Source organism: Nannospalax galili, unplaced genomic scaffold (genome assembly GCF_000622305.1).
Source record: "Nannospalax galili isolate Female #2095 unplaced genomic scaffold, S.galili_v1.0 scaffold1255, whole genome shotgun sequence".
In the NCBI taxonomy this organism is placed as follows: domain Eukaryota; kingdom Metazoa; phylum Chordata; class Mammalia; order Rodentia; family Spalacidae; genus Nannospalax; species Nannospalax galili.
In genome coordinates, this window is record NW_008336359.1 from 282,757 (window position 1) to 295,751 (window position 12,995).

Below are 12,995 nucleotides of genomic sequence, written 5' to 3' on the forward strand. Positions count from 1 at the left end.
AACAAGCCCAGTGTTGAGCTCTGCATTTGAAAAGCAAAAGGAAAACCTGAAACAATACACGTGAAAAAGCGAGCAGGAGGCACCGTCCTAAGAAGCCAAATATCCTGGGTCGCCCAGAACACCGGCGGGGTTTTGGCTGTTTTGCCAGTGTCCCAACCAATTAGTGTCTATTTCCACCATTATAAGCAATCTCAGTTTGAATGATAAATTATATGATTGCCCTACCTATAGGATTTGTTGTTCATTTTTAACTTGGGGGACACTTTAGTATATCCTGTCACCTAATCTGAAGCCCAAACTCCACAGTATATTCCAAAGGCTTCACCCATGTGTCAACACTCCATTCCAACATAACCAGTGTATGCAAATCACAACTGACTGGTTTTAATTTCCCAAGAGTAACCACCACTGCTTACACTATTGCCTACCTTCCCATCCTCCTCCACATTACATTATGACAAGCTCTTCTACATCTATCAGGAATCTGCTCAAGAGGACTTGGTATATGGCTTAGTCAGTAAAGTGCTTGCTACACACACAAGGACATGAGTTTGGATCCCTAGAACCCATATAAAAAGCCCAGCATGGTGGCATACACCTGTGATCTCAACACTTGGGGAGGCAGAGATAGGAGGCTCACTGGCCAGCCAGTCTAGCCAATCAGTGAACTAAGGGTTCAATGAGATACCCTATCTCAAAAAATAAGCAACTGAGGAAGACACACCATGTCATTCTGTCCTCCATAAGCAAATAAGTGTGTGCACCGGCACAGGCACATGCACACAAAGAATACACTTAATATTGCCTTCCCCTCAGGGTCACTCTGCCCCAACTCTAACACAAGAAGCCAACTGCTTACAGCACTCTATTAGCCTCTTCTACAGCATAAGCTCTGCAAAGAATTGTCCCAGTTCATCTGTGTAGCCCTTAGCCCATTATTAGTACTCAGCATGACTGTGGAGTTAAACCCAAAGAACAAGAAGGCAGTGCCCTGTGGTCACAGGGCACAGTCTGCACTCAGCTGAATTCCAGTTTTGTCACTTATAAAGACAATGATCTTATACAAATTACTTGCCCTGTCTTAACCCAGGAGCTTCAATATAAAATGGGAGAACTGCGACTTTCCCTGGTAGAAGGTACAAACAGCACTCAAGAGCGGTGGTGGGTGCTGACTCTGGCAAAGGGTTCGAGGATAATAACGGGTAATTTATCCTCACTGGTGACCATTGGTGGTAGAAATGGATCAAAATAGAAAAACACATCTCCTTCTTTCCCAAGAGTGCCTCCCACCTAGACTTTTTATTTCACATGCCTCCCAGCTATCAGGCATCAAAGCCTCCACACCTGCCCCAGGATTTCTCTTTCTGAATTCTGGTTCTCCTCTTTGCTGATTATCCTCAATAGAAGTGTCACCACAGTTAACAGATCAGGAAAGGAAGGGGCTCACATCACAAGACAGCCTGTGGTCAAATAAGGAAGAATGCCTCCACTGCTATTGAGTCACTGGTGGAACAGACTCCGGAGGAATTCTTGGTAAAATGTCAAGCAGGATGAAGCCCAGGCAGGGGAGGGGGTATGTGACTTCATGCTGGGACAATGAACTTCAAATCCATTACACCTTGAACAAAACATTCCCTCAGTGAGAAGCTACTGGTTATTGATGCTGCAACACCACACACCATCAAAAAGTAGATGAAGTGGGAATCCTGAGCATCATTAGAAAGAGAAAGAATGTACCCTTTCTGCCCATGGAGAAACAATCCAGGCAGGGTTAGGCAGTATGACGGGAAATTCATGATATCTCACTGCCCTTTGAATGCTGAGAAAGCACGGTATGGTTTTATTCTCAAGAGACAACATGATGTGGACGTGAAAAACGCATAAATAGTGGAACCCAAGTGTCTGAGCTGGAATCCTAACTCCTACTTTTACTACCTGTGTAATATCGGACAAGCTACCCAGGCTCTCTGGACCTCGGTTTTCACCACCTGAAACATAAGGATAGCAAATGAACTATTGTTACCCATGTTCCAGAGGGTTCTTATTTCCAAGAATGAACTTCCAAGGTAGCATACTGCTGGGTATGCAAGCAGTGCCACACACATTCAACTCACTCAAAAGCAGCTTATCCACATCCTCATGCTTAAGAACTGACACTGTCATTGTCAACCTTAAAGATGCTTTCTCTTGTTTTTTAAGTTGACTACCTACAAACTCAGTTGTTGACCAAGATACTCTTATCTTGATCATGAAGACTGAACAGGTCTAAATTCTGCAGATCATTCTGATACAGTAAAAATGAAACTGAAGGCTTTTTCATACAGCTGATAAATCACAATCAAGCCCAGAACAAATCAGAAAAAAATGGATTTTTTTAACAGAGCACCCACTGCATCCAGTCATTTTCTAGGCTGTTGTGCATGTTCTAATGAGAAGTATAGAGTGGAAGTTACATGGGGTTGTGCATGCCTTTGTTCTCAGCCTTCTGGAGGCTAGGGCAGAAGATAATGAGTTCAAGGCTTTCCTCAATCACATGCTTAGATAGTATCTCCAAAAAAAGTATTACTTTTTTTAAAGCCACCAAACAGAATAGTAGTACAAGTAGGTTTGTTCCCTTTACAGCTGAATAAAGTGACAATAGAATATTCACTATGGCTGCCCCTGGTCTTCCATTTTGAAGGCTCAAGAACCCACTTTTGCCAGCATATCCTTTCATTCAACAATTACTTATTAAGCACCTTTGGTTATGGCAGCAGTGAAACACCCCAATGAGGTACAAAAGTTAATTGTACATGAATCATTAGCTATAATGCATAATGTGAATAGGTCAGATATTATACAAAGGTCAAAATTAAGACAAGAACTTGGTAGGTTCATAGTCCAACTTCAGTAGTCATTTACTGCTTTATAAACTAAAAGTAGCACCTGATGCTACTACAATAGTAGCATTAGGAGTACAACAGGAGAAAAACACGGGAAAATTGTCAGTCAACATTTAGATTGCCAGAAAATAAACATCTGAATCAATATGGAAGCCAAATGCCTCATGTTATTTAATTTCATACAAAAATAGTATCCCTGGGCTCCTGGAGAGATGGCTCAGTGGTTAAGAGCACGTGCTGCTTGCTCTTCCAGAGGAAGAGTTCAGTTCCCAGGCAACATCCATGGGCACTCCATTCATGTGGCCTTACAACACAGACACACACACAGACACACACACACACACACACACACACACAAATAAAAATGTCTTCAAAAAGACCCCCCCCAATTTATTTTTAAATAGCATCATGGTAAACTGAGACACGTTTCCCTCAATTCATGGAGAGTGTGTCTTCTGGCACAGAGATGCTCAAGGTTTTGTTGATATTTAAACATAGAGGAAACTGTTCTCATACTTTCACTATGCTTTGTTGGACAGAACAAGATAATCTCACATCTGAGGTAATGGGATTCCCTACTGAGAAGGTTTCTTAAGTCTTCAGCTAGACAGGGCTTTACGTTGGCTGTTAAGTCCAAGTTCTAAATCTCATTCTTACAGGTCTACAAGAGGGTCACAATTAATGCAGCCATGGCGGATCTCCATGATGTACTTGCCCTCATCTGAAAGAACAGGACCAAGGAAGCTACAGGGATACTAACTTATGCAATGATAAGTACAGCACCATCTCCATCCAGTGACTAAAATGAATGAAACCCCAAGTTTCAGAGGAGCCACATAATCCCAGGTTATTTACCTGTGTTATCTTACAGAGAACAAAGAGATCTACAGGACCTTTCCACTCAATCTTTGTAGGAAAGATGAATAAAAGTTTGTTTGTTAATACATTTGCTGGTGATCAAACCTGAGGCTTCATACATGCTAGAAAGTACTCTACCACTGAGCTACATCCCCAGCCACTAAAAGACATTGTGTGTGTGTGTGTGTGTGTGTGTGTGTGTGTGTGTGTGTGTGAGAGAGAGAGATACGGCAAGACCAAGATTAAGGTTAAAAAATATGACCAAACATTAATCGGAATACAGTCTATAAAGAAGATGAAATTCAACTAGGTAGTTAAACAAATTTTCACAATGTGAATTTTTAAAATGGGTACTCTACACTGCAAAAGAAGTGTTCTGTATCTGTTCTTTTGGTGATATGGCTCCAGGAACCACCCCAGCACCTAGATGTTACTAGGTTTTCTTTAACTATTTTCTGAGTAGGTAAACGCATGCATATACACATACTAATCACTACCATGAAAATTTTAAATCTAGGAAAACGAATACTTTAAATTTAAAGGTGAATGATACTTGAGCTTAAAGCTGGGTATGGTAGGTAACACATGCCGATAATCCCATCACTTAGGAGGCCAAGGCAGGAGAATTGCCACAAGTTTGAGACTAGTCTGAGTTCAAAGTCAGTCTGTTTCACTATATATAATCAACAACAATAAACATTATTTGAATTTATGAAAGGAATAAAAGGATGATCTTCACTTCGGGATATGAATTAACCTATATTACTACAAAGAGAAAATTAATTTACAAAATAAAACTTCACAAAAATTGTTAGAAATGTCTACAAAACTTTGATCCATTTGCCTAAAATCTAGTAAGAATTATAAGGCTGAGCATGGTGGTGCATCCCTTTAATCTCGGCGCTTGGGAGGCAGGGGCAGGCACATCTCAGTGAGTTTGAGGCCAGTCTGATCTACAAAGTGAGTTCTAGGCCAGCTGGAGCTACAGGGAGACCCTGTCTCAAACAAAAACAAACAAAAAAGAATTATGAAAACTTAGTCCAGCTCCTGGCACCAACAGACCTGGGCTGCTCTCAACTTTGGTCAGAGAATCTTCCTTCAAAGTGGACAGCAAGGGAGAGATCACAACTAGTCAGTGTGCCGACAATAAGTGACTGTATGCTCAACCCTAAACAGGATATCTGTGTTAACCCCTCACTCCTCCACACACAGACTCAGGAACATTGCAGAAGAGGAAACAGAAAGAACGTAAGTGCCAGAAGATGGGGAAGAGTGGTATGAAATGCTGTCTTCTAGACGTGACACAGCTATCAAAATGATGAACTCACAGCAGCTATGGTTACCTGCAAAAGACCTACATGAGACTGACCCAGGCAAAATCCCAGTACAGATGGAGCAGGTGAGCTTCAAATCCCTTCCCATACTCAGGAGCTATTGACAGTGGATAACTGCTAGGGGAGAAGAATCATTCTTTACTGAGGATGTGGCCACTGCTAAGGTTTCCCATGCTCCAGTGGATGACACAACACCCATGCATCTATGGGCAGCACTAAGTAACAGGCTATCAAAAAATGCAAAAAACAAAAACATGAAGTTGTGAGGAGGATGTATTGGTGAAACACAGGGAGAGTTGGAAGGGGGGAAAGGGTTAGATATGATCCTATTTCATTGTATATATGTATGAAATTCTTAAAAATAAAGATAAATATTAAAAAAGAATTATAGACTGTGAAAGATAATTTAGACTAATAAAATAATTACATATGAAGTGTATGCATATTACACACAGCACCATCTATCTGAAAATCTGTAATACGGTGACATCAAGACAAAATTCCACAATTTTGACTCTAAAGAAGCCTTCTGAACAGTAAATGAATTGGGTTATTAGTTTTTTGTTTGTTTGCAGGGCCTTACAGATTATGGTACCTTCAATTCTAGACAGCAAAAATCTTCAGTGATACCTTTCATATACTCATCATCTGCACCATCGTACTGAGATCAATAGTTACCTGATCCTGTAATTGCAGAGACTGGTAAGCCGACTTTGCCATAGACACTTGATATAAAGTTTCCTCACCCCCTCATAATTCTGTATATATGCCTGGTGAATATTCATGTTGTTGTTTATCATTATCATAAACTAGTATGGTTTATGACAGCACTGAGAAGTCATAAGGGAACTGACAGAACTCACCAAGCACGATGACCACGGTCTTCAGAAGGCTCATCATGGTATCCCGATTCCGTCTGGGTCCAGAACTATGCCGGGACATTCTCATAGTCCTCTGGCGAACATAGCCAAAGATGTGAGCATAGAGAACCACCATGACCACAAAGGTCACCAGGTTGAAAATGGCCCAGAAGACTAAGTAGGAGTCACTGTAGAGGGGCGCCATGTTGGAACAATGATCAATATCACAGATGCAGTTCCAGCCAACACTGGGTATGGCACCCATAACAATGGCCATAGTCCAGATGACCACAATGACCACCACCACTCGCCGGTTGCTCATTCGTGTATGGAGCTGCATGCGGAAAACAGTGATGTGCCTCTCGATTGCAATAGCCAGTAGGTTGGCCACTGAGGCTGTCAGACTGGTGTCGATGAGGCCCTGCCGGAGGAGCCATGTGCTGACAGTCAGTCTCCGAGTATTGGGTCCTGTGTTGAACATCAGATAGAAGTAGGCCAATCCAGCAAAGAAATCTGCAGCAGCCAGGTTGGCCATCAAGTAATAAATAGGGAAATGGAAGCGGCGGTTGACGTAGATTGCCACCATGACCAGTAAGTTGGCCAGCATGATAAAGATACAGACAGTGATCCCAAGCCCCATCACCAGCTTGCTGACTGTGTTCCATTCGGTGGCAAGATACTTCCCACTCCGGTTATAAAAGAAGGCAATGGACTCATTGTAGAAGCACTGTGGTTCATTCATGGCTGTGAACTAGAAGAGAAAGAAGAAGAGTAAATAAAAGAAACCACAGATCCAAATTTAAGGGTATACAGATAATACAAGACTTCTATAGAACATGTAGGAAAAAAAAGCAAAGAATTTCAAAAATCTGACCCAGAATAATGTTCAACAATTATACTGGTTTCTTAGTGCTCAAAATTAAAGACAGTGAGACTTAAATAAATGACAAGGTCTCTGTTTGATGGTTGCATGTCACTGGAGTTGACAAGAAAAGCCACATAGTACAAAAATCTTGCTTAAAATACATGAGACAGCCAAAAGTTTTGAAGAACCTTGCAATTGGACTATTTATCCTAGTGAAACCTACTCTGACCTGTTATTTAGGGACTAGTAAACACAGACAGTTCTAGATACAGCATCATTAGCTCATTATTCTGTATTTCTGTCCTCATAGAGTGTGTCCAACCCATGACAGACATTTTGTAAAATAGCTCCCATAAGGAGCATCAGTCCCAACATTCAAAGGTCACTATGCATCAAAGGTTCTTAGGCCAAGGCCAGCACGTGCTGTTCAGCATTCCTGTGGTCAACACAGCCTACCCAATGACTCTTTATCCCCAGAATAGCATCCATCAACCAAGCTGTAACTCTTGAGAACTTTCTTTCCCCTTGGAGGACTTAATATAAGCAGTGGATAGTTGATACGGCTCCATCAGAAGTAAAATATAATTAGATTAGATGAAGGGTATTCAAATGTCGAGAGAGAATGCTTTATAATATATTTACTTACTTTTCGCCATCAATGCCTGGAATATATTTGTACACACACTGCAATCCAGAAGGGATTGAGGCAGTCTAAAATACTATAATATATATATTATAAAATATATCTTGTAAGATGTATATTCTCCTTCTAACCTTCAAAAGTTCATCTAAGACTTCTGTAATAGAAAATATTCCCTGAAGACATTCAAATTCTTTTTCTGTTTCTCTTGTTGTTTCTAATAAATTACTAAGCAAATATGATTGTTTAAGTGTGTGTGTGTGTGTGTGTGTGTGTGTGTGTGTGCGTGTGTGTGTGTACACTAGGAATTAAACCTAGGACCTTGTGCATACTAGGCAAGCACTCTACCACTGAGCTACATTTCCAACTCTCTTTCACTTTTTTTTTTTTTAGGCAGGGTCTCCATGTAGCCCCAGCTGACTTGGAACTCACTATGTAAACTATGCTGGCCTTCAACCCACAGCTATCCACCTGCTTCTGCCTCCAGAGTGCTGGAATTTTAAGATAGTCTCACTACATTGCCAGGGCTGGCCTAGAATTCACTATGTAGCCCAAGCAAGCCCTGAGCTTGTAATCTTCCTGCCCCAACCTTCCAAGTACCTGGGATTACAGACCTGTACAACCAGGCCCACCCTAACCATTATTTCTTATCAATTAGTCTACTAAATATTCAAAAGTTGTGCATAAATGTTTACTAAACATGAAAAATTCCAGTCTCCCCCATTTAAAAAAAAAAAAAAACAGTGAGAGATGCTCATGTGATTAGTCTTTTGACTTATCCAAGCACCTAAAGTCTTTTTCCTCATCTTGAGGTTAATAACTTTCAGGTCACACTAAATGTGATATGTTGCATAGTTGTTTATCTCATTATTTTTCTGTTCATTAAAGACACCACACTTCAGCAAAAGTGTATGGATTTGTCTTATTCTCTTGGCAATCTCTACATCATTCATGATGCCTCACTCACTAGAAACCGCAGAAGCTGCTTGCAGTGTTCTATCTGACCCCAAATCTTGCCATGACTCTAGGCAGTTCATCTCTAGGTGGTTCATCCACTTTTCTGGCCTCTCATTTCCTTGACTTCATCTCTAGTGATTGTCTTCTATTCCATTACACCCCAGTTGCCTTCACCCATGGTCACACCCCCAAATGTTGTCACCACCCAGAACTATCTGATTTTACAAATACTTGGGACATCCTAATAACTCATTATAATTTCTCATTCTGCAACTTTTCTCATTTGACAGCCAGGGCATCTATTTTTTGAAGATATCTATTTCCTTGATCCAATGGAATAACATCCCCCTTTTTCCACTTTCTCTCTGGTCCATTTCAGATTCCACAGTAATTGATGGCAGTCTTTTATTGTGGACATAGTAACACAAGTCTCTTCTTGAAGACATTAAGGTGAAATGTCTTTCAGAGATCAGAAATTTATGATTTTAACAATAGCTATTGTATTTGTTACTTTTCTCACTGCTGTGACAAAATAAGAGACAAAAGCCACTTCAGGAACAGCTCATCTTGGCTCACAGTTTGAGGGTCCAGTCCATGATGGAAGGGAAGCCACAGTGGAGGGAGTGTGAGGCAGCTGGTCAGGTGCATTCACATTCAGAAATCAGAGTGTGATTGCTGCTGGAGCTCAGTTTGCTTTCTCCTTTTCATTTGGTCCAGGTCGCCAGCCCATGGAAAGCTGTCATCCATATTTAGGGTAGATCTTCCCAACTCAGTTAACTCAATCTAGAAGTTTCCTCACAGGCATGCCCAGAGGTTTGTCTCCTAAGTATTTCTAGATCCTGTTGGTAATCTATATCAACTGTCACTGCCCTAGAGTACATATTCCAGGTATAAGAAACCCAATAGAGTTTGAGGCAACTCCATATCACACACATCAAATGTTTGTGAAGTAAAACATGGACATAATTTGATAAGCAAAGCCATCAATTCATTCAGAGATTTGTCAAATAAGTTAGAAAAAGGCTTCAGTTTCTAGATTTTCTTGATTTTTAGAATATTTAGATAAGGAACCAAAGGGTTTTTCATTTAACCTATTTGTACTTCCAAAACAGTATACGAGAATAACATCAGTGTTGCAGGAATCCAATTCATTTCAACTTCCACATGTACCAAGGTTTCTGAGAAAGGTTGGAGGAGATCCACACATCTTCCAATTTTTAAATTTAATTTATTTTATTTTATTTGAGACAGGATCTTTCAGTGTAGCCCAGGCTGGCCTGGTGCTCACTATGCAGCATTAGTTGGCCTTGGACTTAGACAACCCTTTTGCCTCAGCCTCCTAAGTGCTGAGAGTAGGTTGTGAGTCACCATGCTGGGCAACTGCAGATTGATATCAGTGCAAGCTCGTGATGTATCTCCTCAGGTGAAACTTAGGTTTTCTCCCTAATTATTATTCTGCATTCTACACAATGAGTATTTAAACTTATCTGTCAGCCTCAATTTTTGAACCTCTTCTCTCCATCAGTAATTGTCATTGGAAAATAAAGACCATCTGACTAGGAGTCTGTGATTTTTCTCCCTCCCAAAAGACAAAATTACCTATTCAATTTCCATCCTTTTCTCCTCATCGGTTATAAGAGGAGAGGTGTGCCCTTTGCCCGCCACCCCCCCACCAAGTGCTCAATGCCATCATTCGTTCCCATTTCAAGAACTCTGAGTTACCAATTGCTTCCTTTCTCCTCCATCTTCAGTTCTATCCCTTTCTCTCTGTCGCCCCCCTGCCCCCTTTGCCTCTAACACCATTGCTGCTTCCTCATTAACGTTCATAATTTGCTGTCATCTTAAAAGGGGGTTAGGGGTCCCATGGACTCCATCCAGCTGGCCAAGTTTCTTTTTTCTCCTTTATAGCTAAGTCCTCTCTGATATCTGCCTCCCCCTGATTTTTCGAAGGATGGCTATTACTCTGGCCCATTAAATGCACTCCCTATTCCAAAGTCACTCTGTTTTTTGAATGGCCTTTCCAAGAAACGGTGAGGCCCACACCTTTCACTTTCCCAAAGCATCAAATACATGACCAGTGGCTCTTTCTGGAAAGGACTCTTTCCTTGGCTTCCAAACATTACATTCTTTAGGTTTTAATTGTTCTCTCTGGCTAGTCTGTCTCAGTCATTTTTGAGAGCTCCTTTTCCTCTGCCCAATATAGATGTTTGTGCATAGTTTATATTCTAATTCATTCAACACATGTTCACTGAGTTATATCTTATACCCAAGATTTCAACATATCTGCATATCTCATATACTCCCAAATCTGTCTATTTAACCCTTCTTGAGCTCTATGCAAATATTGAATTGTCTTCCAGTTGATCTGTTGACTATCTCATAAGAGCCTCAGTGACAGTGTTCCAAACCATCCTAAACTCATTATCATCCTCATGATCCAACATACTTGTCTTACAGAAGATCTCTCTCCTAGAGAGTAGAAAATCACTCTGTCCAGTGACTTGCATGTTGAACTTGGAACTTCGTCCCCATCCTCATCATTTTAATCAATAATTAAGTCTAGGAAATTCTCTATTCTAAATATCTGCTGAGCCTGTCTACTTCCTTCTGTCCTCATCCTTCTCACCACTACATTGGCTTCCAAAGTGTTCTTTCCACCCAGTGCCAATCTCTTTCTGGAGACTTTTCTAAAAAAGAAAATTATCCAAGCTATTCCCCTATTAAAACTGCTCATGGATTACAAGTGTGTTAAGATGAAAAACTGAACTCCAACCATGTTATCAGGACATAACCCCTCTAAACCTCAACTCAAGCTAGGAATGGCTTCAAATCCCCTCCTTCAGCGCTGCCTAATGGGCTGTGCTTTCTCTTACCCCTGCTTCCAGACATCAATGAGAACAGTCGCTTCTTATATCCAAATTACCTAGGTCTGTAAACACCTCATAGCTGGCCTTGTTCCCCAAAGCTCAGATTCAGTAGATTGAAGGCAGGGTTCCAGTCAGGCTTCTAGTGCTGGATCAGTGACCACCCTGTAAATACCTCAAACTTTCCCCAGTTTTCGTCAGTGAAATGTTTGTTGTTCCTTCTAATCTTTCCCCTCAGACAGTCTTAAGTCTGAGCAAGGTATTACCTACCAATAGTCTGTGCTTCCTCTATCACAGTGTTTAATTCATTGTCTAATAATTGCTGAATTATCTGTTCACTCTCCCCTAACAGGCTAGAAACCCTATGATATAGATTGCCTGCACGTACGTAAGTGCACCCATGTCATGCAGAAGAGAGCATCAGATTCCCTGGAACTGGAGTTACAGAGAGCTTTTAGACACCATGTGGGTGTTGGGAATCAAGCCCTGGTCCTCTACAAGAATAGTCAGTGCTCCTAACGGCTGAGCCATCTCTCCAGCCCCAATTTTAGCTTTCTTTACTCATCACATTGCACAGCTATGTGTCATCAAATGGACTCAACACTAAATACTGTTGATTGCATTAGTAAATTAAAGATAATTCAAAAAAATATTTACACTTGACAAGTTTTCTTTCTTCATGGGATATGTAGAAATTAAAAACAAATGCAAAACTCTGTAGCCTTCCCTTTCTTTAAAAAAAGTTTTTAAGTCCAGTTATCGAGCACATATTATTTCACAACATTCAAACACCTGAGCATTAATTCCCAACAAAGTCAAGCACAGTATATATGTACAACTTCTAGCCCTTCCCAACAACTTAGCTCTTCCCAAATATATAAACAATATAGTTTTATTGTTTATTAAAACTTATACAGTTAAGGATGGCAATTTTTTTAAATGGAAATTTCCTTTTTTAAGTTACAACATTTTGAATTAAGTGGCACTGGCAAATTTTTCTCTACTGGTGTCCCAAGTATTGAATCGGTGAATACTATGTGATTCAGTTCTAAGCCATTTCTGTTCTGAGGAAGTATCTTAAAATCTGCATTTTATTTAATGATAAAATATGATTTTTTTGAAACTTGGTTTTATTATCTGTAAAAGTAGAAAAATAAAGTTTATAAGATTTAAATTTTTAAACAAAAAAGCTTTGGGGTAAGAACTCTGTTAACAAAAATTTACAACTAAATATGAAAAGAGTTGAAAGTGCACAGGAATAAAAACAAGGCTATATAATATTCCTGAGATAAAGGAATTTCAGGTAGACTTAGACCAAGAGTACTGAACTGAAAGAGGACATAAACCTCTCCAACTGTCTGCAGAGAAGAGCAGGTGGCCACAAAAGAGTCTCCAGTAGCCCCAAAGGGGTAGGAATGGGCTTTCTGACTTCTTTAGAAACTGGTAGACTCGAGCAGGAAGCCCAACACCAAGTCAGGGAGAGACTAATTTAAGTAGAATAGTACCATAAGTCAATAAGATGCTCAGGACTATAATGATACAGCAAAAAGAAAAAAGTTATCTAACATAGCTTAGAGGAAATACAGTCTAAAAGGAAAGGCCCCTCCTACAACCAAACACATCAGCCTCCTGAAGAAGAGGAGGACACTCCTCTCACTGAAATGGACTTATGGAAGAAAAAATAGAGAGGAGAGAGAGACAGACAGACAGGCATTCAATCAAGACATTTCTGATT

The 12,995-nt window shown here is 40.4% G+C and overlaps 1 protein-coding gene across 5 annotated transcripts in view; it reads right to left on the reverse strand.

Moving 5' to 3' along the window:
* Lpar1 (lysophosphatidic acid receptor 1) overlaps positions 1–12,995 on the reverse strand; it is a 161,379-nt gene that overhangs the window by 50,848 nt on the left and 97,536 nt on the right. For all 5 annotated transcript variants that reach the window (XM_029562525.1, XM_029562524.1, XM_008831115.3 and 2 more), the window contains one exon: positions 5,938–6,685. In XM_029562525.1, the coding sequence (XP_029418385.1) occupies positions 5,938–6,685 (748 nt within the window). The remainder of the gene's footprint in view (positions 1–5,937; positions 6,686–12,995) is intronic.